At 41.4% G+C, this 16,810-nt stretch overlaps 1 protein-coding gene across 1 annotated transcript in view; it reads right to left on the reverse strand.

Moving 5' to 3' along the window:
- Positions 1-16,810, reverse strand: part of PDE4D (phosphodiesterase 4D) — a 460,927-nt gene that overhangs the window by 59,562 nt on the left and 384,555 nt on the right. The window contains exon 6 of the mRNA XM_026649103.1: positions 12,804-12,916. Coding sequence (XP_026504888.1) covers positions 12,804-12,916 — 113 coding nt within the window. The remainder of the gene's footprint in view (positions 1-12,803; positions 12,917-16,810) is intronic.

A 16,810-nucleotide genomic window follows, 5' to 3' on the forward strand; every position in this document is an offset into this window, starting at 1 on the left:
ATAGCAATATCATTATGCCACTATTACTCCATGTGTGTAAAAATCTGATTCTGGAATCAAGAATATCTTTTTTCAGTTTAGTTTATATCACTTTGAAAGTTCTGCTGGCAAAGTTTCCCATGTAGACAAACCCTAGGATATAAGGTGAATTGTTAAAACATGTTACCTAATGTGTTCTTAGGTGTTTGAAATGCCTAGTGTAGACAAGGCACATTGCCTTAACACATGCTAAACTGGTGAAGTTAAAGCCTATGAGAAGCCTAGCATGTTAAAATATATGCTGCCTGCTCTACAGTAGACATTTGGAATGGAATAGTTAGACTGGATCATGTTCTATCATCAAAATCCTTGTCCAGACAAGTGTGAGAGCTTTCTGGGGGAGGGACTGGCTAATTTACATTAGTGTAGTGCCTAGCAGAGTGGGGCCCTGATCCTTGGTTTGGGCTTCTAAGCACTGCTATTATACAAATAATAAATATGAAGTCTTGTATCTAACACGCACAAATGGGAGTCAGGAGAACTGCATTCTGTTTCTGGTCTGCCTATGACATGTTGTGTCACCTTGCACTTTGTGCCTTAGTTTCCCAACTGGTAAATTGAGGATAATATTGGTTTAACAGTGGGCATTGTCTGTAAATCCATTTGAGTTCCTTGAATATCATGCACTGTGGAAGTAAAATCTATTATTATAGAGTAACATCATCCACCCTCTATGTCACAGGATCTGTAGTACAGGAAGATGAAAGAAAAGAAACATTTGAAAATAAGAGCTGAAATATGAAAAGACATTGCAACTTTGAGTTGTTTCAGAGGTCAAACAATTTCTGGTATTGCAGTCTTGTGTAATATATTCAGGATTGTTTAAAATAAGTTCGTTAACCACTCAAGCTTGTCTCAGTAGGAATTAGAAGCTGACCTGTGAACAGTATAGATGGACTACTAGAATGCAAAGCTGTTTTTTTAGCCTGATTTTTGAACTGTGAATTAGGTACCTACCCTCTAATTATGATAAAAGATTGAAGCAGTACTATGAATCTCTTTTTTTGTTTGTTTGTTTTTTAAAAATAACAAACAAGCTAGCATTCTCGTCTCCTGCCATCACAAAGGAGTGGCTCAGTTTTATGAACATTGCTATTTTATTCAAAATCAGAAAAACAGAAGTGTTCAGTCAAAGTAATTTGTCTGGCTGACCACTCATCAGTGGTTTACTACTTAATTAACAGAAAACATAAACTGTTTGAATAGTATTTTAGGAAATCTTGTAAACAGGCACTATGGACTAGTTTGGTTCACTGGTCTCTGAGATTATGGCCTTGTCTATGCTGGCAATTCGCCCCAGTCCCACTGTAGGCAGGCAAAGCTGATAAAAGACACAATTTGCACTAGTGCAGTTCATCACAGTTTCAAACAGGGATAAGCAGCGCCAGTGCACATCATGGGTTAACTTGCCAGCACTAGAGGTTTGCAGTTACGCTGGTGGCAGGCCACCAATGACTGTAACTGGCACAAATCTTTGGTGCAGACATGTCCTTGGTAAAAGTAAAATCTAGCCATGGTAAATCCATCTCAAAACTGGAAATATAGGTTAGAGAGAGAAAAATCTCTAAATATATAGTGTTTTAGTAAAGGATTACAAAGCAAAATATGAAACAACATAACCAAGTAAGCAAAACTGCTTCTGATTTCTCTGTCATATTGCAACTGCACTGATATTTCAGTGGATAATATATTCATTGCATTAAAAGTTATTTAGGCAAAGAAATTGCCTATAGTTAAAAATGCTAAACAAACAAAACAGGAGAAAGATCATTCCTCCATCTTTGAAGTGCTTCAAGTCTTATAACCTAACCATCACTGCTTCAGTACACAGCATAATATCCAGGAGATTCTGGTGGATCTTTAAGGCAGAATTTAGGACCAAGTAACTAGAAGCCTTTATGAGTAACTGCAAAACCATTATTAACAAGGTGAGCAATTATGAAGTACTCATTTACATACAATCCATTTCTAAGTAACATCCTTGCAATATTCAATACTATTTTCTTAGGAAAGACCTTAAGGTTTTTGGTGAGTATGCTCTAAAAAGTAGCACTTAAATTTACATTTTACTTTCAATAAAACATTTTTTTAAATTGTCAAAGAAATATTTCATATTCAAATATATATGATGGATGAAAACAAGGCTCATTTTCCCACATCATGCCCTAAACTATTTTCACTGATTATTACTTCATAATATTTTCAATTTTTGCTACATTGTTCTGTGTCATTATACTTGAAGGAAAGAATCTTTGATACCTGTGCAAAAGTAAAGAGGCTATAAAAAGGGGTGATTGTACATCAGTGTGCAGGGACTGGGAACATTGCTACGTTGAGGTATATGGAGGAAGTCATCAGAGCCCCAGAAGAGGACAGACTGGTAAAATCACCTCTACTAGGTTGAGATTGCATAAGTGGGAAGAGATATCCCATCTCCTAAGGCACTGCTTAGGATAGCTAAAAAGGGGCATAGTCACAGGGCTTTTGGGGAACTCAAAGGAGATCTAAACTCCTTAACTGATTCTTAAGGAAGAAACTGTAGGTCTAAGCTCAGGCAAGCAGGCAGACAGAGTTCCAGGTTCTAGGTACTAGCTCCAGGTATTAGGTTGTCTGCTCAAATCCACAGTTATGGGACAGACCCCAAGTGCTGTTGCTGCGGCTGGTTGGGGCAGCAGGAAGGAGCTAAGTTGTGTAGAGCTGACAGCTGCTTGTAAAGAGCCACACAGATAGTGAGGAAGTGCCTCTGAGTGCGGCTTGCTCACTGTTTGGAGTTGTCGTTTTCTCCTAGGCATAGAATTCAATGCTCCTTTCATCTAGCTCTAGCATGAAGTGGAGAGATGGCAGTGCACAGTCCAATCCCTACCCTGGCCAAGGCCCTACCTAGGAGATGAGCAGCAGATCTGCTGGGCAGGTTTAAAACAAACAAAAGGAAGTATTTTTTCACACAATGTACAGTCAACCTGTGGAACTCCTTGCCAAAGTATGTTGTGAAGGCCAAGACTATAACAGGATTCAAAAAAGAACTAGATAAGTTCATGGAGGATAGGTCCATCAATGGTTATTAGCCAGGATGGGCAGGGATGATGTCCCTAGCCTCTGTTTGCCAGAAGCTGGGAATGGGTGACAGGGGATGGATCTCCTGTTGATGACCTGTTCCGTTCATTCCCTCTGGGGCACCTGGCACTGGCCACTGTCGGAAGACAGGATACTGGGCTAGATGGACCTTTGGTCTGACCCCGTATGGCCGTTCTTATATTCTTATGGCTGTTCAGGGGAAAGCATTTTCCTAACTCCCAAGAAGGTTCTTGACAAGTTGTTGCCTGACCTCAGTGTCCCTGATCTCTCATGCACTCATCACCCACCAGACCAGTACTACAGCACAGGGATTCCTTGTCACCCAAAGCTGGCCCACTAGAAGAAACAAAGGCTGCTTTCACTCACCTGCACAGAGTCCCAGTCTAGCAGCTGAGACCCTGCCTATCTCTTTTCAGACCCATAATCTCACCCACTGCATGTTTGTTTCTTCTTTTGACTCAACAACAGCCCAAAATCTCAGACCCACCTTCAACACTCCTCGCAGATTTGCTCCTTAGAAGGACAGGGTATCCAGTTGACTTTTCTCACTTGGAGGCAGCAAGACATTTCCTTCTGGGATGAATGGTGGGTGTGAAGTCCCCCTGCATAGCTACTCTTGCCACCCCTGTGTCTGTGTGAAGACACTGCAGTACTTAAATGGCAAGGAGGGCCTTGTAGGAGTCCTCTGTATTATGGTAAATTTCACCCATTACCCCTGTTCCTGCAAGTCTTTTCACAGTGTATACTAGGAAGTGCCTTACCTACACTCATCACTGTGCTTATCTTAGTGCAAGTTTGTTGTGCTCCAGCACAAGTGTGACCAGACTTACATGGGAGCAAGTAAGGTTAAGTACTAAACATACTGACCTAACACAGAGGTCTCAGGACTTTTGTATACCTGCTCCATAGCATAAAAAAGGAGCAGAAATTGAGGAAAGGGCTTGTTTGAGGAGATTTGGGTTTAAGTTAGGGGTGGGCAAACTATGGCCCGTAGGCTGGATCTGGTCCGCCAGCCATTTTAAGCCGGGGAGCAGGGTCAGGGGCTGCTCCACGCAGCTCCGGAAGCAGCCGCATGGCCCCGCACCGGTACTCCAGCCGGGGCGCAGGGTTGAGGGCCGCTCCACGCGTCTCCCAGAGGCCACGGCATGGCCCCCCTCCGGTGTGCTAGGCGGGAAGCAGGGTCAGGGGCGGCTCCATGCGGCTCCCAAAAGCAGCAGCATGGCCCACCTCCAGCTCCTACGCGCTCCACTCCAACGGCCCCCTCTGGCGTGCCAATGGGAGCTGCAGGGGCGGTGCCTGTGGACAGGGAAGTGTGCAGAGACACCTGGCCGCACCTCTGCATAGGAACTGGAGAAGGGACATGCTGCTACTTCCAGGAGCCGCTTGAGGTAAGTGCCGCCCGCAGCCTGCATCCCTGAGCCTCCCCCCGTGCTCCAATCCCGTGCCCCAGCCCTGATCTCCCTCCCGCCCTCCAAACCCCTTGATTCCAACCTAGAGCACCTTCCTGCTCCCCAAACCCCTCATCCCCAGCCCCACCCCAGAGCCTGCACACCCAACCGGAGCCCTCAAACCCCTCCCCCCGCATCCCACTCTCCCGCCCCAACCTGGAGCCCCCTCCCACACCCTAAACTCCACATTTCTGGCCCCATCCCAGAGCCTGCAACCTCAACCAGAGCCCTCACCCCAACCCCAATTTTGTGAGCATTCATGGCCCACCATACAATTTCTATTCCCAGATGTGGCCCTCGGGCCAAAAAGTTTGCCCACCCCTGGTTTAAGTACAATTCTTCCAGCATGCAAATTGGGTGCTTATCTACACATTCATCTTCTGCTTTACTCTTGCTATGAAGCAAGGCTAAGCATGGTGACCCTGTAGAAATCCTCTCATAAATGCAAGGTCGGCCTCCCTGCATTCCCTCTCTAGTTCATCACTTTTTAGCTCCTACACATACAGATAACATCCCACACCTGTGCTGTACAAAATGAAACCCTCAGTGAATAAGTATTTCCTGATGCTACACTCAATGACGTTTTTGCATGAGAACAGCTACATCTTATTCGTTTCTAATTCTTGTCAGAATTGCATGCATACTCAAGTAAGGAGCTAACCACATCCTTGGATTTTCCTAGAAAGATCAGGAACATCAAGAGCCAATTAAACTATCATGTCAACTAGCCAAGTGTAATGGCATTGCCAGACATTATGTAAGAATGCTGTCACGCAATAAGCTGCAGAAATTTTTGGAACCGATTATCAGCTGTCTTTATCGCTGAACAGCAAAACAGAGGACCTACCAGTTTTGCAACAAAATTGACAGTCATGATATTAGCAAATTCCTTTTCCACTATTTTATTAACAGCACATATTTTATTATGTGTAATAGCTGATACCTAAGAGAGTGACTGATAAAGAAATCTTCTTAAATTGGATATGACAGCATTATCCTTTTTCTCTAATTGGAAACTGGTCACTCTAATCTATGACCATGACATAAGAAGATATTATTTTACTTTGGCTGAGCTTACAAATTTGGTAAAAAATACTATCAAATATAAAGCTTCTACACATGGAATATCATTCCTGAAGACAAGATGCTGGTCATGTAACAAACTATGTCAGGGTAACCAGACAAGATTCAAAAGGACAAGACTAAAAAGTAGTCAGTCAGTTAACAAAAGCTGACTTCTCAATGGTGATTCATTCTTTCATACCACAACATTAGCCACTGTTCCTAATAAGATGCACTGTATCCATCTAGATGACTATCACTATATTATCTGAGTGCCTCCCACAGGATAAAGCAAAGATGCCAATGAGTTCATACAATAATGAAAATAAAATCCAGTAAGGAAAAAAATTCTGGTTTCATGTGACTCAGTGGTTGTTCTAAACAGTTATTTTAATTCTAATTCTTAACAAAATATTTGGGACTTATATAGTGCTTTACATTTTCAAACCACTATACAGACATTAAACTATGCACATGTCTCTGATAGGTAGGTAGGTAAGTACTGTTTTCCTAATTTATGGAGAAACTGAGGCAGAAAAGGCTTGCCTGAGGGTAAATAGCAGGTGTAAGAACTTAGGAATTCCTGGCTCCCAGTCCTAAGATCAAACCACTAAAAAAATACATAAATATATGGCAAAATAAAGTGAAAGGAACATCGCCAACTTATAAATCACACTAGCATCCAAATATCTTTTTCCCCACTCCTTTTACAAGTAACATCTACGATTACTGTGATGGGGGAAAAAAAAAAGGGTGAAAAATACTTCTCTTTTTTAGTTCCAATTTGTTTACTTTGTACATTTGGCAGCATTTGCTGTGTAGTTAATTTAGTTTCACTCCTTCCCCTATGCTAGTCAGTTTCCCGTGTTATTTGTACAAGTCTTTCACACAGCAGTAAAGGAGAAGAAAAATACTTTTCTCAATAGGAAAATGTGATTATTAAATAACAAAAATTGGCAGGGGACCTCAGTGCCAGGTGTAAAAAACTCATTATTTTAAATCAACTAGATTTCAAGCTGACTGTTTTTCCTTTAAGTCTCATACTTGTTATCCTTAATGTTTACAATTAAGAAATTTAAATTGTGTATAAAATGCAATTCACTTTAATGAAATGTTCAAACCAATCCCTTTTCTCTTTATTTTTGTTTAAATCCTTTTTCAGCGGGTGGTGGTATGGTCAAAATTTTCATCTGAGTACAGGGCATGGATGGCCATTACAGGACCATGAAATGTATTCTTCCAGTGACTGAATATGGCCACAAACATTTGTATTGGTGCTCACAGTAAAGAAATCTTTGAGTCTGAGAGATGGTTAGATGCATTGCTGCTTTGGGAATCTGCATTTTATTTTTACTCAACAACTCAGAGGAACTTTTGCATAGTCACTTGAATATAAGTACCCGCATCAACACATAACCTGTTATACATGTTGGACAGCTACAACTTTATTTGACGTATCAAAAAAGTAGCTGTTTTGTGTGGTAAAACTAAATAAAACATAAATCTTTCTAACTCTGATGATTAGAGAAATTTCTTGGAGAAATAGTGCATTCACAGTAAACAGGTCTGGGACCACTAACCCAAGGTTAGCAAGAATGTATCCACATACTGTAACTAACAGTGACCCTCACTGACTTTTGTTCCCACCGCTTTTGATGAATCACAAAGCTAGCAAAGAATTTTATCATTATCTGTGGTAAACTTCAACATGCACTGAAACATTTCTGTGTTTAAATTCAGATACAGAGACACACTAAAATAATACACTAGAGATTTTTGCAAAAATCATAAATACAGAAGTGAAAACATGTTTGCATGTTAGTTTCATTATACGCACTCCTCTATATTTAACTCATCTACAAATTAGTACAGTCCTGTGGAAAATGTTTGCTAGATCTTTATTAGTAGCACCTCTGGACCGCAGTCAAGTTTCAGGGGCCCATTGTGCTAGGTACTGCACAAGCGTGCACACACACATGCATACAGGTCTCTGCCCAGGAGAATTTACAATCTAAGACTTTTTAAAAAAGGATAAAGAGTAAACAATAATAAAAATAAAACACCACCAAATATAACCTAGACATTTTTTTAAAAGATGATTTGCTTATATGATTGTACCAAAGTGTAAATTAAGCATCCAAATCCCTGCTCAGTACCTAGCTTAAAGTTAGGATTTTCAAAAGTGCACCGGCACTCATAGCGTTTTCTGAAGTTAGCAGGCACCTCTGCAAATTAGTGCATTTTTATTTACGCATCTAAATATGCATCAGGGAGCCTAACTTTCAGCACCCAAGTTTGAAAATTGTTGGCCTAATATGAAAAGCCTCAGTTCTAGCAAACATTAAATGGAAAGGCACATCAACGAATGGGGCACCCAGTCTGCATGCCTTACCCACTATTGCCAATCCAAGGGCTCAAAAATCAGAAGTCTGGTCCTCAGAAATCATGAGATGATAAAAAAATATTTCTTTTTATCTGCCGTCTGGTTTTTGAGCCTTTAGGGATTACGTTTTCAAGCTTTTCTCCACAACCATGTGGACTAGAAACATACTTTATTTTTTAAATGAAAGCTGAGATTATCTGGCACTCGTGACTCCAGGAGCTGAGGATTTAAGAAAAAACACCAAATAGTTCAAAATTCACAATAAAATCATTAGAATTGGCAACGTGCTTATTGACTACAGAAATAAACTCACTATTTGATTGTGATGTTCTTTTGAACTCTGATTTATTTATAGAGCCATGCATATAGACCAGGGGTGAGATTGTGTGCTGTTCCTCCAAGAAACTACTTTTGGGCCGTCTCAATTCTGGCATGGTCAGGGGCTGGCACAACCCCTAAATAACTTAAGCATTCCAGGAAGCTGCTCTGAGTTATGGCAGCCCTGGCTGAACTGCCTACTGGGCAGCTCCAGGCTATAGAGCTGCCCAGAATCGCCATAGCTCTCTGGGCTACACTCACTCCCCTGGCATGCCCAGGCTTGAGAGGGGGCCTGTGGAGCACCACCTATGGCTATCTTACACGGTGCCTGCACTGTGGAAATTCCCACCCAACCAGCCAAGGGCCTTTTACATCCCTGTGGTGTGGTTCCTCAAGATGCTCCCTCGTATTTATATCAACTCTGCTTTCTTGAGTCCATAGCTATGAGTTTGTGTGTAACTGATTACTATTTATTGTGTACAAATAGCATGCACCAAACTGTATAAACACAGGACTCAATCCTGCATTGAGATCAGATAGAGGAGCCTTCTGTGCTTAAGCAGAGACTTAATGAAGTCAGTCAAACTCAATAAGGGCTCAATGGTCCATGCTATCAGATCAAGATAGTAGCTGTACAGTAGACATGCTCCCTGGCCTAAGAAGTTTATAGTATAGTTCTGATACACACGAGGCACAGATTACCGTAACCTGATAGGCATTCTTTCCTCTAATATAGCTGCTTTTGCAACACTGATATGAGTGAGTCCTTAGCTGGTGCAAAGACAGCATAGCCAGTTCCTATGCCACCCCACTATGTCTAAAAGACTCACACAAACAGGGGAAATTGACTGATAGCACAGGGGAAAGAGTAAAACTGAACTGACTATGCAGAAAGTGCTGCCAAATGCACAAAGTAAACAAATTGGAAATAAAAAAGAGAAGTATCTTTCCCGCACCATCTCTATTTTTTTTTTCAATTACAATGATCTTTAGATGTTACTTGTAAAAATGGTGGGCAAAGAACATATTCAGACACTAGTGTGATTTATAAGTTGTTGGTTCCCTTTCACTTTATTTTGCTATACATTTTTGTATTTTTCTAATGCTTAGATCCTAGTACTGCGGTCAGGCATTCCTGAGTTCTTATCCCTATTGCACAAAAGGCTATCTGTTTACCTCAGACTAGACTTCTCTGCCTCAGTTTTCCCGTGAATTAGGATACAGTATCTATCTACATATCTACCAGGGATGTCGTGAGCATTAGTTAACGTTAGTATAATTATTTTAAAATGTAACATGATGTATAAATACTAGATATTTTTACAAATAATTAGAATTAGAATGACTGTTCATAACAACTCCTGTGACATTTGAAACTGAAATCTTTTTCTTACTGATTTTTCCCCACTATTGTATGTGCTCACTGATTTATTATAATGATTCTTCGCAAGATGACTAATGGCATTTGATTTGTTTTTGATTTAAGAAAAAAAGAACACTGAAAACATACACATAGATTTACATAGACAAAAAATAAAAAGAGATTTCATTTATGGCCTGCCAACCTTAATGCAACATAAAACTATCTGAGAGCGTTTCTGAATAGTTTAGTGTGTTGTATTGTAACTAGCAACAGAGAGTGTCTGACATCTATATCCATAGTTGATGGATCAAGTAAACCTACTCAATATGTGACTGCAATATTAATTTCCAGTTCTGACGTAAGATATAGCATCATTCTGATTGACCTTCAGATTGGCTATGACAACCCAGCTTACTGTATATCTCATATCAAATGCCTTGCCTGCATGATCCTGTTTCTGAAGAAATGAGAAGACTTTTATGTGACACATTTTCCTCCTGATTTCAATAAGTACATAAGAAGAATGTTTATCCTGTTATCTCTGGCAAATCAGAAGTGCTTTAACCAATACAAACACAAGTGGGGAAAGGGGCCGGGATAAGACCTGCAGTCGTGCAGGGTGAAGAAAGAAGCTATAGATTTTCTCAGAATAAAGTCAATCAGAATTTGTTATGTTTTCAAAAATAATGACCAATCTTTTTAAAGTCAAGGTTATTAATATATTTGACTGAACTAGCAATTTTTATATTGATTTGTAACTGGTTAAATCTTATCTTTTTTAAAGTCTTGTCTCCTGTGTTCATAAAAGGCACCGTATCTTTCTTGGTTTAGGACTGGATTCAATAAAATATAACTTGCTATTTCCTTTTTTTAAATACTAGAGAGTTTCTCAGGTACTACTAAAGCGAGGGCCATATAAGTATCATAAACAAGCAAGTTGATGGATCAACAGATTAGATAGACATCTTAACCCTATAGAAGTCTTCCAATGTTAACTTGCTGTGGGGTCATTCCTCCTAAAGTGATTGGACAAGTGTTTTTAAATGTATTTAATAAGATCTGTAAAAGCCTTCAATATTATAATTACAAACTGGATAATATTTATGTACATTTCCTTTTGCAAATTAATTATCTAAGCCTGCATTCTTTCCACATTATACATATCCAATAACTTGGATTGGATTGGATTGGCAAGAAATGCAGGATCAAGGCCTAACTGAGGCACTGATCCTGCTCCCTTTTTAAAAATGGGAGTTTTGCCACTGACTTCAATACGAGCTGGAACAGACCCACTATCTCTTGATTTACAGTAAAAAAATAAGGACCAGTTCTGAAGTGATGAATATCTGCAAGTCCCAAATGTAGGAGCTCAGTATCTCAGGATCAGATCCTGCTTGAATTGTTGCTAAACAATTTGGTACAAAACTGTTTTTAAAGTTTTGGAAATGTTGAGCTTTACACCATTTCTGTTTTGTGCTTCTGTTTCTTACTGTCAGTTTTACTTTTGAATCATAAAAGCAGCAGAAATAACCAGCTGACCAGAACCAGAGAGACTGTGGAGACAGGAGAAGTATAAACGGTCACTGAGAAATTTACTGGATATATTATGGTGCTAAAGCAGCATAAAAGTTGAAATGCTTGACATCTTATACACAGCCACAGAAGAGTATCCGGTTAAATAAAAGGCAATTGATGAAAACTAGTGACAAAGTTGGGAATGGCAGTCAAAACAAGAAAGCAGAAAGGTAAAATAAAAGACAGAGATTACATTAAGGAAGACCTTATTTGTTTTTCTTGATTTTCTGAAAAAAATTAAACTCATTCAAAATAATAAAAGTTTATTAAAAGGTTAATCAGCTGTTTGCATAGGCGGAATAGAGGAAAGAACTGTACTTTATTTGTTACAATTAACCCCCCCGTTTTCTAGAGTGATTACAAATGTGGGGAAAACATACACCTCCCAAAGTACCTTGTAGCAAGTTCTGCTTATTACAGATGTAAAATAAATTCTCAGTAATGTCAGGTAAAGCCCATTAAAATGAACACTATAAATATTAGCTGAATATTCAGTCTGTGGCCTTGAGGGCACAGAGGAAAGTAGGATGGTGAAATGGGCTATCTGGAAGGCTTATTCTCCGCAGAAAATTTGAAAATATATGCTCTTTTTCCTTCCAAACATTAGTAATAAACAATATTATGCCATATATTAGCATCAATATTTACAGCTAAAATAGGGTCTGTACCACTTAAAATACAATCATATTGAATAGAGTGTTATCTTTATTATCACCTTTTCAGGCGTTTACTCTCTGGCACAAGATTGCTTACAACCTTGTACCTCTCCATTGTAGACAATTAACTTCTGATATTGAAATATACCATTTTCTTGGCTCATAACAGAATGTGTGTGTCAAGAATGAATAACAGAAAAGATTGCAATGGTCAGCAATCAAATATAATATCTCTTATTTTAAACTCAAACAGAAATAGAGAAATAGTTTAACCTTCCAACACCTAATGTTTCACCACTTTCAAAATGTGCATTGAAATTTACAGCCAAAGGAATCTGCACAAACTACAGGAACAATCCTTCAGATTCATATTTCAAGCCCAATACAGCTATTTTCGTTTCTTAGTCCACTGCATCTTTTTTTGTTTGTTTTGTTAATAGTATTCAGAGAATGCCCCTTTAACTATATACCAAAGTCTCAAAACTATTTGTTTTCAGCATCCCTCCTCTATGCATGCACACACCCCATCAGAAACAGAACTTTGCACTACGATCCTTGGGTGAGCCACTCATATGCAGTAATCTTAGATGTCAGGGTCAACAAACCCGTGAACATTTTAGTTAAGGATAACAGCTCCTTCATTTACAAACATTCAGGTTTTTTTTTTAATTAAACAGCTTAATGCACGTTAAAAAGAAGCTCAGAGATGCATTAAAGTTTTTTACTGGGAGTTGCATGGCTAAACTCCAGTGTGGCCCATGGAAGGGGACCCTGTATATAGTTTGATGCATTTTGTACCTGGCTAAAAACTATCCACTGGATTTCCAGCTTTGATAGCAAGTGAGGAGGAAAAATAGGGGACAAGGGAGTCCGATGGGTCCTACCTTGTTCGAGGCCATTTCACTGACGGAGTGCCTGGTTTGCAGGGTCTCAAGCTGGTCCAGGCACCAGTCCAGCTCCTCCAGGGTCTCGCTGGCCAGTTTTTGGTAGGCCTCCTCTGCGAAGAGATAGGGAAAGGAGTACTCAGTTCTCAAGCGCTTCACAGGGCTAACAGCAAGCTCCAAAGGGTCCATCCTGCCATACCCAGCCATGCTCAGATGCCCAGTGCCCACACATGAGTGCTGCTCCTTCATATTGCTAACGCAGGGCACTGAGGGAGGGCAGGCTTCAGACTCCAGCTGGACCCACAAAGGAACTCTCTGGGTAACAGAGTCTCCAGCCTCCTTCTTTCCGCCTTAAAGTCAATGGTCGGAACCAAAATCTGCGGAGACACTCGGAAGGCTCGTTTGCTGTGGGCTCAGTCTCGCATGCGGACCCTAGACTGCATGATGCTGGCGGGAGGCAGCAGCGCCTGGTGCCCGCGGCTCGTCTCGTCTCTCCTCCGGGACGGCTGATGCAGGGAGCTTTGCCTTCCCCAGGCTGGAGACAGGCAGCGCCGCCCCCCCCCCCCCCCCCCCCCCCCCCCCCGTGAAGGCTCCGAGCAGAAATGAATCAGCGCGGCTGCTGCCGTGTGTGCGGCCACCACGTTTCCTGTGTTCCCAGCTCCTCCTCCCGCAGCGGCGAGAAGCGGAGTCCGGGGCTGCTGCTCTCAGGGAACCCCTCTACCCTGCCCCTCCCCCCCAGACCAGGGGGTATTTTAAAGCCCCCCCCCCCGTGAGGTTCCAGGTTTCCCTGTGTGGCATCAGAGGAGCAGCAGGCGAGCGAGAGCGCTGCTCTGCTGCTCCCCGCCAGCCGGAGTCGGGCAGCCGCGTGTGTTGTGTGTGTATGTGTGTGTGTACGGAGGGGGGAGCGGCAGAAAACCCGGCGTGGAGCTCTCGCAGTCGCCTCCGCTGAGCTCCGTTTACGGCTTAAGGAGAAAACACGTAGGGCCGGAGCCCTCTCGGCTTCTCCCCCACATGTCACCGCCACCTGCCCTGGGCAGGAGCATAGCGCGCGCCACAAATCCCCACCGCCGCCCTCCGGGCGATGGGCGCTTATGTAACCGCGAGCAGGACAACACACGGCTTCTCCGCGGCCTGGGGAGATGCAGCGACAAGATTAGAGACTCGTAACCCTGAGGCTCTGGGTTCTGAGCAGGTGGCAGGTCACTGCACGCAGCAGTGTCTGAGCGCCACAACTCAACTGGCGGGGAGCTGGCTCTGGCCACAGCGCTCTGCCCGTTTCTCCCCCAGCAGAAGTTTGTCTCAATGGCATATTTCTTCACTGAATGATTATCTGTCACACTTTGATGTCTGGACCCTAGGTGTGCTAGCCTCTCTGCCTCAGATTCCCAGGGGTGGGGGCAATAATAGTTTCTTACCTAGCCCATAGGGATGTCCAGAATTAATGGAGATATCCCATCTCCTAGAACTGGAAGGGACCTTGAAAGGTCATCGAGTCCAGCCCCCTGCCTTCACTAGCAGGACCAAGTATTGATTTTGCCCCAGATCCCTAAGTGGCCCCCTCAAGGATTGAACTCACAACCCTGGGTTTAGCAGGCCAATGCTCAAACCACTGAGCTATCCCTCCCCCCCCCCCTTATAATCGATTAATAAGGCCCTCTGAAGATGTAATTCCAGATAAGGGCTAAGTATAATGATGTCTAGCCAAGGATGTAGCAGCAAAAGGATTTTTCAAATATTGCAATAATATTTACTCTAAACCAAACCTGTGTGTGCACGCATGTATGTACAGTGCATCACACAATTTGCTTTGGGGGGCAGGGAGATAGGGCTGCTGAAAGCTCTCCAGAAGTTTACCCTGGAAACCCAATATCAGGTTGGAAAGATTTTTGTTTTTTCTAAATTATTAAGATGTTTGTCTTTTCTAACATACTAAGCTTCATATTGCAGCATGCTGTTGTACAACATGTAGAAGTGGACCCAGAAGAGGAGCAAAAAGGGCCAGGCACTCCCCCCACTCACAAAATGACCAATCACATGAGAGCCTGCATGCACTGATTGTGGGTAAGCTCACCATAATCAGGAAAAATAATTATAATATTTCTAGGGTGAAGATGTCATCTGTAAAGCCTGTCTATGATTTCTCCTACAGCAGTTGCATTTTTCAACAGGCAGAACTGACACTGCTGAGAGCAGTAGTATAGTGAGGTGCTCTGACTTGAGAACTGTGCACTTGGGAGCATATGTTAGGTACCCAAGTTTGAAAAGCTGGCATACTTGTTCCTGGAATCAGTGGCATAAGAATGCAATTTCAAGAAAGAGAAAAGGAAGCTCAATGGGTTTGCTCTTCCCTCCTAAAATGTCTTCATGAATTTGTCCCAGATGAGATTAAATGTAATCTTCAAAATGTCAACAAAAAACTTAATAATATTAATAATAATATTAAACCATTCAGCACTGGCTAGTACCACAGTAGTTTAATGAATTATTTTTTGACGTCTGGGAAACTAGGTTCATTTCTTCTTAATATTACATAGTACATGCCAAATGAGCTTGTGTTCCTTCAAAACTGTGCATGCTTATCCATGTTTCAAAGCCACTACACACTTTTGCATAATTCCCATTCTCATTTGGAACAACCTAATACTAAAATAGCATAGGTAGAATTCTTTTAAGAAAACTGCAATACCAGCTTTCCTTATGGCTAGTCTGTCACTTCAAAGAGCACTAACAAATATTCAGCAAAATCATTCCCACAAAACTGTAAAATGCCCTTCACATGTGATACTTACTATAAATCCAATGTAAAAATATCCCCTGGCGTTTGGAATCAGGACTTTCCTGACTGTTTATGCATCAAAGAAGAATCTGTGACATTGTGTAACACAGCAGACATCACAGTTCACTAGCTACCAAAATTGCGCTTACATATTGTAGTTCTAAGTGCTACTAATTCTTTTAAAAGATGTGTTTTTGGTCTCAGAGTATAGATTTCTTTAAGACAAGTATTAAAAAAGTATAAACGAAAAGCTATTTGATTCACAATATGGTTATACAGTATATTGACCAGGTAGAGATAAGTTTAACAGAGATTCCATTGAGAATTAATCATATACAGAAATGAGGTTAAGTGAATCAATATGAGAAGGAGATAACATTTTGATGTCTAGCTAGACTTCAGGCTGTCTTTCAACATTCCTTGAAATTCAGAAATTGGGAAATTCACATTTTTCTTCACAAGGTAACAATTTTTCTGAAATCTGACATTATAGAAAGGTGGAGCTTATGGGATCAGAATAAAATAAAGTTTAAGGTTGTCAGATTTTAGTAAATTAAGTAAAAGCTCTAGTTCACCATCTATTTGTTTTAAACGCATATCCCTCTTCCTGCCCCATCCAGCTATTTTTTTTTTAAATTACTACTAACATTATTGTAGATGTGTATAATTTTATCTATCTGTCCTCCCAAAAGACTTTAACAAGCAGGAGTCCCTCCATTCACTAATTAAATGCCATCATCTCTGTCATTGCACACTCCATGACAAGGGACTCCGTATATTGGACTTTATGAGAATCTTCCATGGTTCTGGGACTCGATGTGTAGGGAGTGTATAGAAGAGGCAGACTAGACATAACTCTAATGGAACTACTTGTATGAGTAAGGACTACTAACATGACTTACAAGATTGAGCTCTTTCAGATCTTGAAGCCCAATCCAATCTCCAGTGACTTAAATGGAAGTTGGATTGGCCCCTTGGGCACCAACATGGCCATGGCTGGAGACGGGATATTGGACAGGGAAGGCCAATGCACTGAGGTGGCACCATGCATTCTCTCTCCCTCTCCCTCCCTCCCTCTCATATGCTTGGCTGGCTGGTTCTAGCTCACATGCTCAGGATCTAACTGATGACCTTTTGTGGGGTTCGGAAGGAATTTTCCCCCAGCTCAGATTAGCAGTGACTTTAGGGAATTTTCATCTTCCTCTGCAGTGTATGAGTGTGGGTCACTTGC

The sequence above is a fragment of the Terrapene carolina genome, unplaced genomic scaffold (genome assembly GCF_002925995.2).
Source record: "Terrapene carolina triunguis isolate 2854851 unplaced genomic scaffold, T_m_triunguis-2.0 Scaffold69, whole genome shotgun sequence".
Lineage (NCBI taxonomy): Eukaryota > Metazoa > Chordata > Testudines > Emydidae > Terrapene > Terrapene triunguis.